At 55.8% G+C, this 17048-nt stretch overlaps 5 protein-coding genes across 5 annotated transcripts; 2 read left to right on the forward strand and 3 right to left on the reverse strand.

Moving 5' to 3' along the window:
- Window positions 1-2465: 2465 nt before the first annotated feature.
- Window positions 2466-3529, forward strand: LTHEOB_1522 (Membrane-tethered transcription factor; the record flags this gene model as incomplete). Its single annotated transcript, XM_035510233.1, has 2 exons — window positions 2466-2499; window positions 2556-3529. The coding sequence occupies 2 exons, from the start codon at window positions 2466-2468 to the stop codon at window positions 3527-3529; spliced, it is 1008 nt and encodes a 335-aa protein (XP_035366032.1).
- Window positions 3530-5524: 1995 nt separating this feature from the next.
- On the forward strand, window positions 5525-7776 carry LTHEOB_1523 (UV-endonuclease UvdE; the record flags this gene model as incomplete). The annotated part of the gene is made up of 3 exons (XM_035510234.1): window positions 5525-6058; window positions 6109-6510; window positions 6562-7776. The coding sequence occupies 3 exons, from the start codon at window positions 5525-5527 to the stop codon at window positions 7774-7776; spliced, it is 2151 nt and encodes a 716-aa protein (XP_035366033.1).
- Window positions 7777-9383: 1607 nt separating this feature from the next.
- LTHEOB_1524 (Heterokaryon incompatibility protein) lies at window positions 9384-11741 on the reverse strand (the record flags this gene model as incomplete). Its single annotated transcript, XM_035510235.1, has 1 exon — window positions 9384-11741. One exon carries the CDS (start codon window positions 11739-11741, stop codon window positions 9384-9386), a length of 2358 nt encoding a protein of 785 aa, XP_035366034.1.
- Window positions 11742-12648: 907 nt separating this feature from the next.
- LTHEOB_1525 (GPI anchored serine-threonine rich protein) lies at window positions 12649-13038 on the reverse strand (the record flags this gene model as incomplete). The annotated part of the gene is made up of 1 exon (XM_035510236.1): window positions 12649-13038. The coding sequence occupies one exon, from the start codon at window positions 13036-13038 to the stop codon at window positions 12649-12651; it is 390 nt and encodes a 129-aa protein (XP_035366035.1).
- Window positions 13039-15669: 2631 nt separating this feature from the next.
- Window positions 15670-16372, reverse strand: LTHEOB_1526 (40S ribosomal protein S8; the record flags this gene model as incomplete). The annotated part of the gene is made up of 3 exons (XM_035510237.1): window positions 15670-16195; window positions 16245-16313; window positions 16368-16372. 3 exons carry the CDS (start codon window positions 16370-16372, stop codon window positions 15670-15672), a joined length of 600 nt encoding a protein of 199 aa, XP_035366036.1.
- Window positions 16373-17048: the final 676 nt, after the last annotated feature.

Raw genomic sequence — 17048 nt, forward strand, 5'->3', positions numbered from 1 at the left:
CCTCTCAAAAGAGCACAAATCACATATTCTATTGGGTAATACCTTCTAAGTTTCCTAAACGCGCTAGTCAATTACGATGACCCATGCGAAACCATGTTCTTGTATTTCAACCTAGGGGTCGACGGGACCATGTTTCCAGATTGACTTTCCTGCCAAAATTTCATGATTCTTAATTGGCCCAGTTGCTTTCAGGTGTCTCAAGATTGGGCCACACGTTTGTGTTTCATCGAGGAGGTAGTGGAGACGCTCTGTATTCTTCGATCTATGGTCGCATGTGACAGTGGGAGTTGCTACTTTACCTTAGGGGCTGCCTTGGTCGCGACGAGAAAACCATATTGTCCACGCTCGGCCACTGTGTGCCCAGCTCTCATCCATATGTTGACTGGGGGTGTTTGCTTGTGCAACCGCTCGTTGCCTCTAAAGCGGGGAATGCTCCGTCTCTCCTCTGAGGGGTTTAAATACCACAATGTCGGGACAGTTCAGCAATTGCAACATAATGTCATCACGACAGCATGACGCAACTGGGCGGCTGGAAAACAATGCCGAAATGCTCTCCGTGTGCTGTTCGCGTCCTGGGACGCTATCTCGCATGCATAGACGCTTGTGGAGTTTCACGGCGTAAGGTAGGTAGCGCCGGAAACTGAAGAATTACGCTCTACGTCACGGTCGGACTTTTGACCGCCACCGCTTCGGATGTAAGTTCGTAGGTGTGCGATGGTTGCTGCCCCCCGATCGAAGCGAGGAGGCTGGCAGACTGCAGGGGCGTTTCAAGGCGGCTTGCGTTGCTGGATGACGCCGTGTTCCGCGCCGATATTGAGCATGCATGGGGATTTCGAAGGAAGGCTCATGGTGCAACCGAGCGATCGAACGATTCTCTCGACAGGTTCCTTGGGCGTTCACTTGGATTCCAGCAGCTTGGTCATGACGTCTGGGTGCTGGGAAGTGGAAGCTGTAGGAATTCGCCGAAAGAGGGCATGAATCGTGTTGATAAGTCGGGTGGGGATTGTCGCTGCAGCAATCGTCATTGCGGCCGGCCTGGCATCCTTCCTGCTCATTGAGGCCGAGCGGACGGCCTCGTATCAAGCGACGCTGGAGTTCTCACCGGCGAGCGTAGATAGAGGTTGCATCCACAAGGATTCTCTGGACTTTGTGGTCAGAAGGGTGGCGACTATCTAGGCCATGGACTGTGCGTTGGCCTGGCGGATGCTCCTGCCTAATAGCCGAAAATATCGCGGCGCAGCTATCGCAGAGAAAATCTCTGCGACGGTCTGGAAGGGTGCGCTGTACAGACCGCTGCGGTGCATTCGCAAAGCAGCAGTGATCTCCATCGTCTCCCCTTTTGCTTTTCCCGTGCTGCACGCCGATCTTCCGCGATGCGCATCTAGGCCCACGGTGCAGAAGCGCTGTCTTCGCCATGTGGCATCTGCGGCGGGCGTCGACGACGGCGTTTCCAGCCGCATTCCCGAACACCACGGACGGGCGGCGCAACGGGCGCTGCAAGCCGCCGCGTGGCCGCAAGCTGTGTGGCCAAGCCGCTCGGTACCGCTACCGAAGTGGCACGCTGCGGAGAAGGGCATCTGGGGTAGCTAGGACCGGGAGACAATTGCCGCCAGAGACAGCCGCACATGTGTGTTCAGGATTCTCGATTCCGCATCGGGCGGCGCGTGCTCATCGTCGGGCGAGGCCTTCCGCAGACCCGTGGAAGGCGGCTTCTTGGGCGGATACGAGAGCGGGCAGGCGCAGCAGACAGGTTGCGACGCAGGTTGCGAGGCGGCTGCCGAAGGTCGGCGCACTCGGCAGTGGTTGGGAGCACCGACCGGGCGGCGACCGGTATCGCCAGCGCTCCCCAACGGCCCTCTACAGTACGTACGCAAGCAAACCCCGAGCGTCGCAATAGACTCGGGAGGCCGATATGGGGCGATGCAGCCGTCCCGGGCGAGCGATGAGGGCGCGCTGGGCGTGACTTGGATGTGTCAGAGCGAACATTATGAGGGCGCTGGGTGGAGTGGCTGTTGGCTTGAGAATCGAACAATTCTCACACCACCAGCACGTGCCTGGGACGGCGGCGGGCGGTGCCGCCTGCTGCAGCGCCCGGGGAGCGCGGGCGGGCGGGCGCCGAGGGCGATCGCGAGAGGCACGGCTGATGCCAGCGCTGACTTGTGCGCGCTAGAAAACGGTCCGTAGTGGGCCAAGGCCGCAGGGCTGCGCTGCGTTTCGCTTCTTTCCCGCGAAGAGCAGAGTGGCCTGATCAGCACGCCAGTCCCTTGCTCGCTGAACGCGATGCGCGGCGACATCCATCTTCTGTGTATTCGACGGGATAAATAACAACCAAGACGCGCCATTGTCGTGACCTCATCTTATCACCACACGCCGCCAACACTGCAACTCCCAGAACACGCACGACATCAGCGCACATCAACCCACCCGACGCCCCCTGCAACACCCCTATCTGCCCTCTGCTGAGGATGACCTGTGATTGGCTGGAAGCCATGTCTCTGAGTGCGCACTGCCGCCGTCCGGAACGAGCCTAGCAATAGGGCTGACCCATGCTTCAGCATCCTTTGATCAACCTGCTGGAAACAGCTACAGCTTCGACGACTGGATTAACTCCGATTGCCTGGACTACCCCACCAGCACTGTCGAACTGCCAGGCGGTCCGTCGTCAACATCGTCCGTCACCACGCCACCCCTGCTGGCCCGCAATCATGCCATCGTCACGCCAGAGTACAGCGATAACGCACGCCGCCCGCTGTCAAAAGAGCCGCATCAGTCCTCTCAAGTCCAGCCGTGGCAGACCAACCTCGCCGCCAATCCCTTCGGATCTACTCCTACCCTACCTGCCATCCAAGACGACTTCCACTTCAACGACCAACAATCCTCGCTGAACACCAGCGACTACCAACCCAACGCCTTTGACTTTGATATGGCCGTGTCGCCCACGCCATCTCTGTCAGGACCTGAATCTCCCTTCTCTCACCACGAAATGGACACCACCTCTGGCACTCAAACCGCCGCCTCATCCCCGCGCCGATCTTCGTTGAAGCGCTCTGCCCCCTCCTCACCCGTCATGGACTCGATCCCCCCTGCTTCCAAGCGCATGCTCCGGAACCGGCCGCAGGGTTCTCTCCCGGGCCAGAAGCAGATCGACTCTGCCTCGCCTCCGTCCTCGTCCCGTCCCACCAAGACCCGCCAGCCCCACAACCAGGTCGAGAAGAAGTATCGCGAGGGCCTCAACAACGAGCTCGAGCGTCTCCGCCGCGCCGTCCGCACCCTCCCTCAGCCCCGTCCTCGCTCCTGCTCCACCTCGGAGGAGGATGATGACAGCTATGGCGGCTACAGCGCTGCCGTCCCCAAGCCCAGCAAGGCTGCCGTGCTCGCCGGTGCCGTCGAGTACATCAAGTACCTCGAGGCCGAGCACGAGAGACTGGCCAACGAGAACGAGCAGCTGAGGGAGCTCGAGGGCCTACGAAGGCGACGAGAGGAAGGCTGGGCCTGGACCAGGCGGGGCCACATGGGCTTCGTGAACTGAAGAGATGTGGCGGATGTAAAGAAAATTCTCATGACTGTAAGAGATGGTTACAAAACATAGCGGCATCTCTGGCGTTCACAGGCGTTTGTGCCAATTTCAACCGGAAAAGCTGGATACCCGGAAAGACTAGCTAGATTCTCTCATCTTTACGATAATAACTCCGGCGTTTTGCTAGGATTAGAGTGTACTCACTCGATACGAAATGTACAGAACTCCACTTTCACACTTCATCTGAGCTCCCAAAATTAGCAGTGACTGCCGGTGGCGTGAGAGCCGCATGACTGATATCCGAGCGCACCAGACTGACCCTTGCCAGCACAAGATGATGTGCATTAGCGCCAGATCAGCCTGCACATCAATCTTTGATTGGTCTTTGACCATTACTACTTCTCTATATCGGTCGATCATAACTAGCCTGTGGTGGAGAGGTTGTCGCACATGAGTGCGAGGGCAGCCAGGGGTGTCTGGCTGGAAGATAAGATCAAGTGATCAGATAATTCTTCCTGCCCATCATGCGACTGCGGCGTCAGGCCATGTCTCGTTAACCATACCCACCCACAGATCTTGATTTCTTCATGTTCGTAGCGACGCCCCTTTGATGCGACCCCGTCTCAACATTCATCAGCGCTTGCCTGACATGCTCCTACCCGTCACGCCATGCCTTCGAGCCACAATTTTGACTCACTTCGTCGGTACAGGTGGTTCCACACCACGCAGGCCCGCAAAAGCGTATCTTTGCTCGGCCCACCATCACCGGTCAGAAAGGCAGTGGTCGTACGTGCTCTGCAGTAGTTCATTTGGCTTTTCTTCGCTGACCGGCGCCGGCGAAATCCGTCAGGCCGCCACTGTAGGTAGTCGAGAACTCTCGGCGGAGCCCAGGACACCACTTGTCAAAGAATCGGCAGCACGCAATCCGGCCATCATTGGAGACGGCAAACGGCCCCTGAGCAGATTGTGTGCCGCCACATCAACATTTCGCTTTATTCCTGCTCACTACGCCCGAAATGACGACAGCCACGAGGAGGCCAAGAGCCCCGAGAGAGGCCGTTGATCACCCGCCTGCATACGTACAACAACCGCTGACCTCACTCATTCTGTTGCCTAGATCCGCTGCGAGCGGTTGTCGGCAACTGCAAACTTGCTCGTCGGAGCCCGCCGGACCCGCTTCAGCTTCCTCTGCAACAGGTTGTTGGGACAATACTGGGTCTCTGATCCTCCTCAGCCTGGACACGTCTTCGAAAGGAGGCCTGATGGAGACTATTATGCCACCGAAAAGCACGAGCATGCAGCTGAGAGTATTTCGTGGCCGAATCCGGCGAGCGAGATCGGTCACATCCGCCGGTACCGCCGAGAAGGAGCGCAATACATGGCCGACGCGGAACAAGATCGAGTACTGACAGATATAAGAGCCACAGGGGCGCAGACAGATGATAGGACATGATACTTTTCATCGAGGGTGGTAGAGACGGCAGGTTGATGCTAGGATCGTAGTACGCGTCGCTGGCTGCGTGGCTTCTCTGAGATGCTCTGAGTGCTGCATGCACGCGTTTCTGCGAATGCATCTGCAGACTAGTAGAGACCGATGGTGTTGCTGAAGAATATGGCTTATTACTTCTGCAGACGTCTGGTGTAGAGCGAGGGAAGACGCGTCGCGACGCGCTGACGTCATTCTAAGATTGGCGAAGGGATCCGATCTGGCAGATCTCTCGCCGCCGCTGATCCCGCCGTCCGCATCATAGACTCGCGCACCATCTCTCTCACTGTTTCCAACATGGCCTTGGCGCGAGCCCGCTCTGACGCCTGCGGCTGCACCTCTGGTGCCTCTACACCTCCCATTGTCCTTGTTCACACTTCCTCCCCTTCCGCTTCCCACCTCAACCTCGAATGCCATACCTACTCCCAACTTCTGCCGTAGTCTCGCGCTCATCAGCTTGCCGCATCCTTCTCTCTCGTGGTCTGCGCCCATCGCCCTCGCCACCCGTATACCCTTTCATAATGCCGAAACGCAGCCGCGCCGCTGCTGCAGTCCCAGCGTCGGAGGAAATGGCACCTCCGCCGAAAAGAACCCCCATCCCATTGCCTGCCACGAATCGCTCCGGGCGAAGGTCCTTGGTGCGGAATGCAGCGATTGCAAGCACCAACCCCGAGGTCAACGATGAAGTTATTGACGGCCCCAATGCCTTGCGGGCTTCGCCCGATAGTACTGTTGACAGAAAGATTGCGCCGTCGCTGGATCATGTCGGGTCAGATTCACCGTTATCCGATGTCCCAGATATCAAGCCCGAGCCCAAGAAGCGCGGGAGAGGAAAGAAGGATACCAGTGCCGCAGCCTTGGCAGAAACCCCGATCGAGACGCCAAAGAAGGGGTCATCTAAGGCCACAGGTGTAGACGAAGAGCCTTTTATGTCCGATCCGGAAGCGGAAGAGGAAGACTTTGCCGATGAAGAGGATATCAAGAAAGCTATTTCTAGGCCTCCGCCCGTGAACAGCGATTACCTCCCATTACCATGGAAAGGCCGCTTAGGCTACGTAAGTTACCCAAAACTCGTCAGTAAGAAGGCTGTCTGACTGGTTTTTAGGCTTGCCTAAACACCTATTTGCGCAACGCTACTCCCCCTGTATTCAGCTCTAGAACATGCCGCATTGCCTCCATCCTTGACCATCGCCATCCATTGAAGGACCCAAGTCAACCTGAACACTCGACCAAGAACAGGCCCGACAAGGATCAGCCAGCAGACGTTCGGCGCGGCCAGGAGTTTGTAGAGAGTCTTGGACTGGCCAATGCCCGTGATATCATCAAGATGGTGCGCTGGAACGATAAGTACGGAATCAAATTCATGCGGTTGAGTAGTGAGATGTTTCCATTTGCTAGCCATGAAGAATACGGGTACAAGCTGGCCCCCTTTGCAGCCGAGACTCTTGCAGAGGCGGGAAAGGTTATAGCAGAGCTCGGGCACAGAGTCACTACACATCCCGGACAGGTAAGTTATCACACTCTATGAGCTAGCTGGAGCAACCTGACCAGTCTTTAGTTTACACAACTTGGCTCGCCCCGTAAGTCAGTCATCGACAATGCGATCAGAGATCTTGAGTACCACGATGAGATGCTCAGCTTGCTCAAGCTACCTCCGCAGCAGGACCGCGACGCAGTCATGATTCTGCACATGGGTGGCACTTTTGGCGACAAGGCCGCAACTCTTGACCGCTTTAGGGAACACTACGCCAAACTCTCCCCTTCTATCAAGAATCGCCTCGTGCTCGAGAATGACGACGTCAGCTGGACCGTCCACGATTTGCTCCCAGTTTGTCAAGAGCTGAATATACCCATGGTTCTCGACTTCCACCACCACAACATCCTCTTCGACGCCGAGAAGATCCGTGAAGGTACCCTCGATATCATGAGTTTGTACCCTGAGATCACAGCCACATGGACTCGCAAGGGCATCACGCAAAAGATGCACTACTCCGAGCCCACCCCGGCAGCGATCACCCCGATGCAACGCCGCAAGCACAACCCTCGCCCGTTCACGCTGCCACCATGTGCGAACGACATGGACCTGATGATTGAGGCGAAGGACAAAGAGCAAGCCGTTTTCGATCTGATGCGCAACTTCAAGCTACCTGGCTGGGACTTATTCAACGACATCACCCCGCACGTCCGCCGCGATGAGAATAGGCCCATACGCGCGCCCGCGAAGAAGAAGGCTACGCCCAAGAAGAAGACGGCCAAGAAAGAGGCTGATGCTGAAGACGTTGTAGAAGCAGCTGCCGAGGATACGGAAGTTGCGGCACCGCCACCTGTCGTTCCGGAGGAAGAAGTGGGCATGGGCGGCCCGGACCGCCGCGTCTATTGGCCCCCTGGTATGGAGGAATGGCTCCGGCCGGCCAAGAGAGTCGTGAAGAAAAAGGACGATGGTGAGAAGGCAGCGCCAGCGAAAAAGAAAAAAGCTGCTATCAACGCAACCGCCCCTATTACCGGCGAGGAAGCATCGGGGGAAACGGCTGGGAATGCATCGAAGAAGAAGCCTACACCGAAGAGAGCCGCTAGGTGGAAGGGGGCAAAGGCGGTTGAGAGCGTACCCACGCCGTCGACGTCGGATGGTGAAGACGAACTGGCGGAGATGCCGGAATTGGACGATGAGGAAGGGGAGGCTGTGGTGACAGGGAAAGGCCCGAGACGGGGCGCGCGGAAGAGTGGCAGAGCGGGGAGGAGCAAGGTGAATTACAACGAGGATATGGCTGAATAACTCGTCAGCGGCGTAGACGCATCGAGGGTCTTGGCGAGCGTTGCTTGCGGGCCTTCCGAAGTACCGAACCATGGATCTACCGGATCTCAAGAATAACAGAGGCGCACTTGTTACATGTCGATTGATAATGAGAAGCCAAAGGACCCTGATTCCAAGCCGTCGTTGACCATTTTTATCTACTTGAAGTCCGTTCTCTACGTCCAGTGATCACAAAGGTAGTAGAATCCTCACTAACGGCTTGCAGATGACCGCAGTAGCAGTCGGTGTAATGCATCTATTCTACATGGGTCGTCGTCCTACTCAGGGCTGAGGGGAACGCCACGGTCCCCGGAAAGCAAAAGAAAGACCCCGCACGGAGTTGAGGCTACAAGATGCGGGGGAGATCGCGCACAATTATGGCATTCGCGTAGCGCAATTATGCAGTGAGAAGGTAATTAGACGGCTTATCCTGACAGGAGTAGGCCTAGAATCTATACGGCAGTGCGCTGCCCCGTCATACAGGCCGGAATTTCAGTCAGAAGCTTGGTAAGCCGAAGCTTCTCATGTCATTCAAACACGTCTTGACTCATATGCGGCACACCTATCTGAAACTTTATATTTTTTTTGAATTGCCTTGGTCGAAGCTACGAACATGACACAAGTCAAGACGCTCGCGAACCCAGGTTCATCCCAGAAAAGCCCTGGTCAGTACGCGTACCACTTATGTATGTCGTCATAAAATCTAGTGAGGTATCTGTACAAATGGAGGCTGTGTAGGTTGACAGTGCCAGTCCCCGTCGAGTTTATGCGATAGCTTTCGGAAGCGTTGGGAAGAGAGCACGGCAGACAATAACGCTCTACGGCTTCCGTCGATTCCAACCCTCATCCCTACTGAATTGCCGCTTCTTTGAAGCTGGGATTGCTGGGATTGCTGGGATTGCTGGGATTGACTGCGATTTTTTACTCTGCTGACCTCAGCTTGGGTATCAAGCCTTATGCCGTTGACAGGCTTGGGCTGGAGCACTGCAAAGAAGGTTCCAGCGTTGGAGAAGAACATCACGCGGGTGAACAGTCTGAAACTGCGGGATTTTCTCAAGGGATATGGTACGGTAGGATGCCAATCTTGCTGCGTACAGTTGTGCTAATACTATATAGGTAATTGCAGAGAGGAAGTGATGTCCACGCTCAGCAGCTTGATATCACTCGACACATTTTTGTAGATATCAATATTAGGGTGTTACAGATCCTATTCCACAGCATGAGAAGAACAACAGTCGACTTCCTTTAGTAAACATCAAAAGATTGTCTCGACGAGCTCTCTGCATTCCCGTTCAACCTCATGCCGCTCAATTCAAAGGCAAAAAGTGGGGACATGGCTGTTTGTTCGGCACACAGACCAACACCAGTCAAAAAGTGTGGTCAACAAAAAATGCAAAACGTACAACAGCCGGGATTCCCCAATGGTCACCCACTTGAGTACTAATCGGCCGGTTCGCAGCTTAAGTACGGCTGAGCGGACGGGAAGCCCTGCATTCTGCGACCTATGGTCGTACGTGGCAGATGAACTTGCTAATTACTCTGATGTCCTCTACTAGTCGACTGACAGTCACCTCGTAGCTTCCAACCAGTCACTGCAGCTCGAAAACCTCGCCAGCTCCCATTTCCTTGCAAAGCCCGCGGGCCGCTTTGCCGTCCATGCAGCCGTGGAGGTAACACTCCCCAACGAACTCGAACCGCGATTGGCCTCGAGGACGCAGGATGTATAGCGCGCGTCCGCCAAACAGCGCCGCCACCACATCCGTATTCTTCACCCCCACGGGGCAGAGTCCGATACGGCCCTTCCGCGTCATGAAGAACAGGTGGCCCGCGGCCGCCTCGATTTCCTCTCCAAATTCAAACGCAAGTTTCCTGGTCGCCTCCTCTCCATCCTGCAGGACATGGGCTCGAAGAGAGGCGCGCGTGGCAGGCGGGAGCTCGGCCATCTCGGGGTCGCCGCGGAAGTGCATCCAGTACGCCGCCACGCGCGCCGCGAGGTCGGGCTGCTCTTCCCAGATCGTCTTCCTCGTCCCGACGCTAGCTCCGCACCCCGTGACTTCGGTCTTACGCAGCAGCGTCTCGACGAACACCTCGAACAGCTCGCCGTCGGTCATACTGGCGTCGAACTGGCACTCTCCGGACGTCCCATACGGACAAGCGTTGCCGTTGTTGTTGGGGTGGGAGCCGTGAAACTTCTTCCCCGCGTGGTACAGCTTCTTCACGACTTCCCAGCATTCGGCCAGAGGGCTCCTATTCGGCGGCGGCTGACGCTGCTGCTGCTGCAGCGGGACGATGGGCGGGAAGAATGTCTCGGCCGTCCAGAACCCCTCGACCGCATCCAGCCGCACACCGCGCAGCGACAGGACGCGCGGGTCGCCGCCGCCGTCTACAAGAAGCAAGCCGCGGTCAATCTCGAAGCCGGCGCCGAGCAGATTCGCATCCGGCGCCGCCGGTAGCAGCGATTTCGCGTGCCCCCTTTTAGCGACGTTCCAGGGCGCCCAGGACGGATGGTCCTTTTCTGCCTCGTTGGCACAGTGGTGCTGGCAGTTCCTGCACGCCTGGTCCGCCAACGTGGTCGTCGTGCTGGTGACGGCGAGCGCGCGGAGCGAGCCCGAGCGCCTGATGCAGTCGCGAGCGAAGGCGGCGTATACCTGGCTCGCGGGGCGTGTGTAGTCCGGGACGGCGTTCCAGTCGGTGCAGAGGCCGAGGATGCCGTAGAGGTGGTCGCGCGGGTCCGATGCCCCGAACAGCGGCAGCGTCTGCTCGAAGAGCCATAGGGCGTCCTTGTAGCCGGTTTGGGGAGCTGCGGCGGCATCTTGTTGCTTTTCGGTCTGGAGCCGATACAGGTCGGACCAAAGCTCGGATATCTTGTGGATGGTGTCTTGCCAAGGCAGGAGCCGCCAGTAGAAGTAGTAGAGGTTCTTCGCCATGATGAGCTGGCTCCACGATATGCGCGACGTGTGGCTGGTCTCGACAAATGCGGCGCCCGGCCGCGCGCAGTAGACTTCCTGTAGCACCCAGACTCGTCCGAACCACGGGCTGGAGAAGAGCTTCGACAGCCACTTCAGCACCATCTCCGTTGGGAGCTCTTCTCCACCACGGCGTGTGAAGCGCGCATTCGCCATGATGTAGACCAGGTGCGCCAACACGTCGTTGGAGCTGGAAGCGACGTCGACGCCGTCTCCGAGCTGCGCTTTCACCGCGCTGGAAATAACGTTGAGAACTTCGGCTACCTCGTCACCGGCATACTTCTGCCCAAGGAAGACCGAGACCCTCGCAGCGCGCGAGTATATCTCCCTCATCATGGCGACCTGGTGGCTCCGTTCGTCCGGGTCGCCCTGGTTGATGCACAGCGCATCGATCCAGTAGAACTTCCCGCTGCACTCGGCAGAGCAATCTTTCGGGTTGTGCCTGAGGCACTGCAGGACATCGTGCAGGCTCCTGGTGACCTGGAACGTGATGAGGTCGTCCTCCTCCAGGTCCTTCGTCTGCATGCCCTCGCGCCAGTGGATCAGCCGGATCGCGCGAGTGTGCCGGAAATCGCCCCAGGTATACGACACAGCCGTGTAGTTCTCGCACCGCTCCATCGGAAACTTGCGCAGCACGCAGACCAGCGGCGCGCCCGGCTGCTCTCCGTCCAAGACCTGGACGAGCCGGATCTCCCTCTTCTCCTTCTCCAGCTTCTCGTACGATCCGTACTCATTGTGCAGCCGGCGGAGACTCGAGTTCTGCGCGTCGTCGATGGCCGTCGCGTGCGATGTGTGGAATACGCAACAGCCTTCGGCGTCTTCGCCGGGGAAGGCTTTGAGATGATGCTCGTGATCGTCTGCTGGCGGCGGCAGCTGCCGGCAGGCGTCGCAGAGATCTTCGTTGCACGTCTCGCACACCCACCGCGTGCCGCGGATCGGGATAACGCCGCACCTGTCGCACTCGTACCTGGGCCTCTGCATTACTCGAGACGTTGCTTAGCGTAGGGGGGTTTGTATTTTTCTTTTTCGGCTGAGAAATGCCCCAACCCCGCGTATAAATATATGTGTTCATGATCGACGTTCTTCGCTGGCGTGGGGGCCAGGATGACGCTTAGTGATACATCCCATTCACGCTCAACCTGGTAACTTGACCCGTGAGAGATCCTCAAGACCATTTCAATGGCCGGTATGGGTCTCGCGGAGTACTTCAAATCTGTTCAGCTTGACCAATGGCAAATGCGTAGTCCAAGTACTTTAAATCTCCATTTCTAGAGCTAATGAATAGTATAGGTTTATACCCTACATATATGCTAAAAATCTCGTTTATCATTTCCGACAATATGGTACAGTCGAAGCTAAGAGAAAGTAAAGTGCGAATCCGACTGTAGCCCTTGATATCAGGCGCACGTTAACCGCCCGCTCTTAAGTGTCGTCGTGCACCCGATCGCTACTCCTTTACCTTCCATCGTATTGTCTTTGGTTATTATAGGGGCACTAGCGCAGAGAAGTAAAGGGTGAAAGCTAGCAGATGGGGGTTAACGAAGTTGCTGTCGAGCTCGGATACTACTAAGGTATGTGGCTGAATATAATCCGTGCAAAGAAAATGTCCTGAAAAGGCTAACAAGATATTGAATCCATGAGTGGTCATCATTCACGACGCCTCTGCGTCGAGATTATGGATTGATCGTCACTTCCCTCCGCACAACAACTTGACACGACTTGCAACGCATTCATCAAGAGGCAATGTACCCATGACATGGGGCATAAATTTCTTGGTTTTTATATGCAAACATGACAGCCTTGAAGACTCGCTCGTGGGGTATATACAGTCCTCGTCTCGCAACCTTTTCCGCCGCCCGCGGCTTCCAGAAGTTATCGATTCGTTACTTTATTGGGAGTTGGAAATGCCAAATTGAGTGGTGTACTGGTAGGCGCCGTTCTGGTCAATGACCAGCATGATGCCGTAGCCCGTGTCGCCGTTGCTGTCCGGGATGCTGGTAGGCGGAGTCCACATGTAGGAGCCGTCGTTTTCCGTGCCATTCACGATGCTGAGGTAGGGAACGGCGTTGGTCGAGGGGCCCTTCAGCAGCGTGAGGCTGACCGTCCCGCCCTGGAACGGCGTAAGGTCCCACTTGATCTCGTAGGGCGAGCCGACTGGCACGATGTCGTGGAGGCCCGGAACGCGGACTGCGTTGGCCGTCGGACCGTCGTCGGCGCGTGCAACTGCGGCCAGGCCGGCCGAAAGAGTGGCGAGGAGGAAGTTCTTGGTGACGAGCATTGTGGCGAGGTTGAATGCGGAGTAGTTGGTGGTTGAGGAGGCTGTCCGCAGGTTGGCAATGGGAGACTTTTTGTAGAGGGCTCTAGACACTCACACGCGCTCTGTAGGCGCACCTGATCTTATTATTCGATTTTCCGGAATCCGGCAATGTAACATCGCAAAACGGTGAATGAAAAGGGTGAAAATAAAGGGGTAGACTTAGGGACCTGTCCGAGGTACGTGCAGCCGATCATAAACGCATGAACCTCTTGATAAGTTGCTCCCCACCTTTGTATGCGTTGGAACGGCCGAATGACAGCATCATATTCCTTGCACCGGCAATTTCTACAGTGTCAGGTGTTTGTCTGACAAGCTGTCCAGTATGATTCAGCCTTCCGCAAGAATGACTTCATCATATGCTTGGCAAATTACGACTTTGTGAATGGTGTTCTTCGAACAGGCCATCTCGTAAAGAAACGGGTCTTGTATTACCGCCTTTTAGTCCCGAAGTTTAGTGCTGGAGCTATGAGAAGCAGGGTGCTGCTTCAAAATCAATAGGTTTCTTCCATGTCCAGCGGCAAACAATCCTCTTGGCGCAGCGGTACTGATCATCACCAACGTTCCGCCATCTATGGTAGTACGTATTATTACTGCCGGCGGCTCGGGGTTGCATGCCACTTACTACGTAGCAACAGCTTCGACACCGCCAACCGTTGGCAAGGCATGGGTGGGTACATGTCAAAGTTCGGCTAACCTTCTATGGCCGAACCAAATGAAACTGATGATCTGCTGCCTAAACCGGACACGAGAGCATCTCGACAATTTCCCGCTACATTGTTGGTAGACCAGTCGCCGCTACCAGTCAATTTACGACACTAGCCAGTAGCGTGGTGAGGCTGCGCTGATCGCCCAGACGAGCCCCGCCATGTTTTCAGGCTCAAGTTTCCAATGTGGGGGAGCAGGGAGATCTCTCGCGATCTGATACTGGCGGTCTTCGGCTATCACAGGTGCATGACTCTAATGCAAGTTGCCTGATGTTCCGATGCACAGTCCAGCAGAAGACTGCCTTACCGTTTGCTTATTTCCCTTGGGATCAAGAAGGAATGGCCCATAAAATCCTCGGATCCCTCCAATCCAGCGCGAGCGATAAAAGTCACTGCACGAAAGCCAGAGCGATATAACTACATACATTACAAAACAAACAAGAAGAATACCGCGAGGCAGGAGTGGTGGCATTGGGACAAGCAAAGAAGAGACAGAATGAGTGTCGGTCACTCAAGACTACATATGTGTCCAAACGTGTTGCTTACGGCAGCAAAGCAAATCCCACCATCATCGTATGCACGAAAAGAAGTGTCCGTTACACAGACGGTATTCCAATAGCAGTAGCCCATGGCAACGAAAAGTAGTGACTCAGCTGCAGGTCCTTATCCTCTAAGATCACTATAGTATTGCTATTTACCTTAAGTCAAAAGGCAACAATTTGCAACTCAACGGCCTTTCCCCTCTTCCGTATGACATCCGCGTGATGAATGTATCTGACTTTTGCCCGTCCGGCATTGCACATTTGCATTCCTCGTAGGACCCGCAGACTACCCAAAGCACCAGCTCGGGAAGTGTAGGATTGTGAATTGATATAAAACTCCGGATAGGAGGTCGAATTCGTGGCATGGGGGCCACAGAGCAACTGAATTCGCTACACATGACGTGAGTTAACAAAGCGTGAGTCCAGAGATGCGAGCTTATCATCTCCAGTAAAGCCGATTAGTATGTACCGCCACAAAAATCGTCAAGGAAACGGGTAAACTTTTCGGAGAACCTATAAGCAGAGCCGGCTCCATGGAGTGCTCATTTTCATGTATCCTCATTTCCCTGGTAGACTTTACGAATGGGTATGCTTAATCAGACTATCGCTCAGGCACCGTGACCGTGCAGTTCGAAGCCCAGTGGCGTTTATCTTCTCCATTAAACAGACGACGTGAGCAATAAACAATTTAGACACATTAAGCCAGGTTATAATGCGTTGGTTAATTCTCATCTCCTTTGTGGTAGACGTGAGAAAGAGATTGACCAATTTTAGATTGACGTTGAAGTAGCAGCATAGCGTATCCGGTTACATCGCGCCACCTGGAAAGCTAAGATAAGCAGCAGTAGGCGACAAAAGATTTTGACTCTTCCGAAGCTTTTCCGCAAGAAATAAAGAACCTGCTTATACAGTTGCATCCGTCGTCCAAACATCCTTATTTGTACGAGTCTGGAACTCACATTTACGTCCGAACAGACGATTCATTGCGGATACAATAGGACTCACATCTCCTGTGATCTAGTATAGGTAATCTACTTTCGTCTATCTGCGCTGACAGACCTCCCGGTGTTTGGTCGCTTTGAAGCTTCAAGTCGATGCCCCCCTTAGGCCAAGGCTGGACCAGGACCAACTTTCCGACGTGGGGCGAAAAGGGATGGCTCCGAAGCGCAAAGTGCATACACGTCACAAAGCGAGTAAGGAATTGAGGCAGGTATCTTGAATTGGCATTTTTTTCATACCATATTGATTGCTAGCTGCAAAAACGCATGCAGCCTGCGCACATGCCCATTGACCGAATTTTGACCCCGCATAAACCGTAAAGAACCCGCAGCCTAGCAGCCAATCCTCTACTTCCTGATGGCACGCTGGTAGAAGGCAAGCTCCTCACCCTCAAGGATGTAGCCGTCAACGCGGCCGCTCTGGCCGGGCCTGGAGGAGACGACGGCGTACAGGCGACCAGCCTCGAACTGCCTCTCGAGGGCGTTCTCGACCTTGCCGGAAGCCTTGACGCGCTCGGCCTGCTTCTTCTCAACGCTCTTGGACTTCTTCTCCTCGGTCTCGGTCTTGGCCTGCCTCCTGCGGCCGAGAGCGGTGCCGTAGTGGGCCTCGTACCACTGCCTGAAAGGAGCAGCGTCGATCTGGACGACGGCGGACTTGGTCAGGGTGTTGGTGCGGACAAGTTCGTTGTTCGACGGGTGGTAGGCGACGACGATGACGCGGGTCTTGCGGGCAACGCCCTCAGAGGCCCAGGAGAAGTTGCCCGAGTCGAGACGGAGGGCACGGAACTTGCGGTTGCCACCACGGGTGCGGATAAGGTGGATACGCTTGGCACCGATACGGGTGTTGGCGGGCTGGCGGCCCTTCTCGAAAGCCCTGTTGCCATGTCAGACATGGTTACTAGGGGCGATCGGGTTATGCATACCTCTTCTTGCGGTAGTATGCTCTCTTAGCACCGGTAGCGGCGCGCTTGTGACGAGAATCGCGAGAGATACTGCACGCAAGTTAGCAAGAGCCATTGTGGGATGAGCAGGCGATTTCTAGTTACCCCATGGTTGCGAAGGATGAAGATTACTGTATGCCAATCGTCAGCGGTCTTGTCCAAGTACATCCAGCGATCCAGGGCGCGCGCAAGGCACTGGAGTCTTGAGCTCCGAATTTTGAAAGCCACGGTGCACCTCCGCACGCGGTCGAGATGGTGCGCCCTAGGCACACTGTCTGCCATCACCGCAAACCAGCACTGCTCTCCCGATCCATAGCGAGAGGTTGTGAGAGCAGACGGCTCGCGAAAGGCCCGATGCTGTGTGCGTGGCTTTGCGTGTGCGGAGGTCGGTCGCTCTTCCGGGGTGGGCTCAAAACTCCAGTGCTTGATGCGCGGCGCGTGGGAGCAAGGGCGATGCGGTCGTAACTAACCTTCCTGTCGAATCTTCGTCCTTGGAGGGGTTGGGGGTCGGCTGGGCGAGGTCGTGGTTGTCGTCCTTAGAGTGCGCTTCGAACTTTTCTGATTGATTGTGTGTAGCTCGCCTACCGAAAGGCGCCAACCCCGTTCGGGGCTAGCGCATCCACCCCGGTCGCAAGACACAAATCCCGTGACGTTGCAAGCATCCCTCCTCGACCTAATTCTGAGTTCACTTGACGTCGGTTTATGCATTCGGAGACGTCCAGCAAGGCGGGACCTGGGACAATTGTTCAAGTTTGCAATTGACTAGTGCTATGCAAATGCAGCGGC

The sequence above is a fragment of the Lasiodiplodia theobromae genome, assembly GCF_012971845.1.
Source record: "Lasiodiplodia theobromae strain AM2As chromosome Unknown scaffold_4, whole genome shotgun sequence".
Taxonomy (NCBI): Eukaryota; Fungi; Ascomycota; class Dothideomycetes; order Botryosphaeriales; family Botryosphaeriaceae; genus Lasiodiplodia; species Lasiodiplodia theobromae.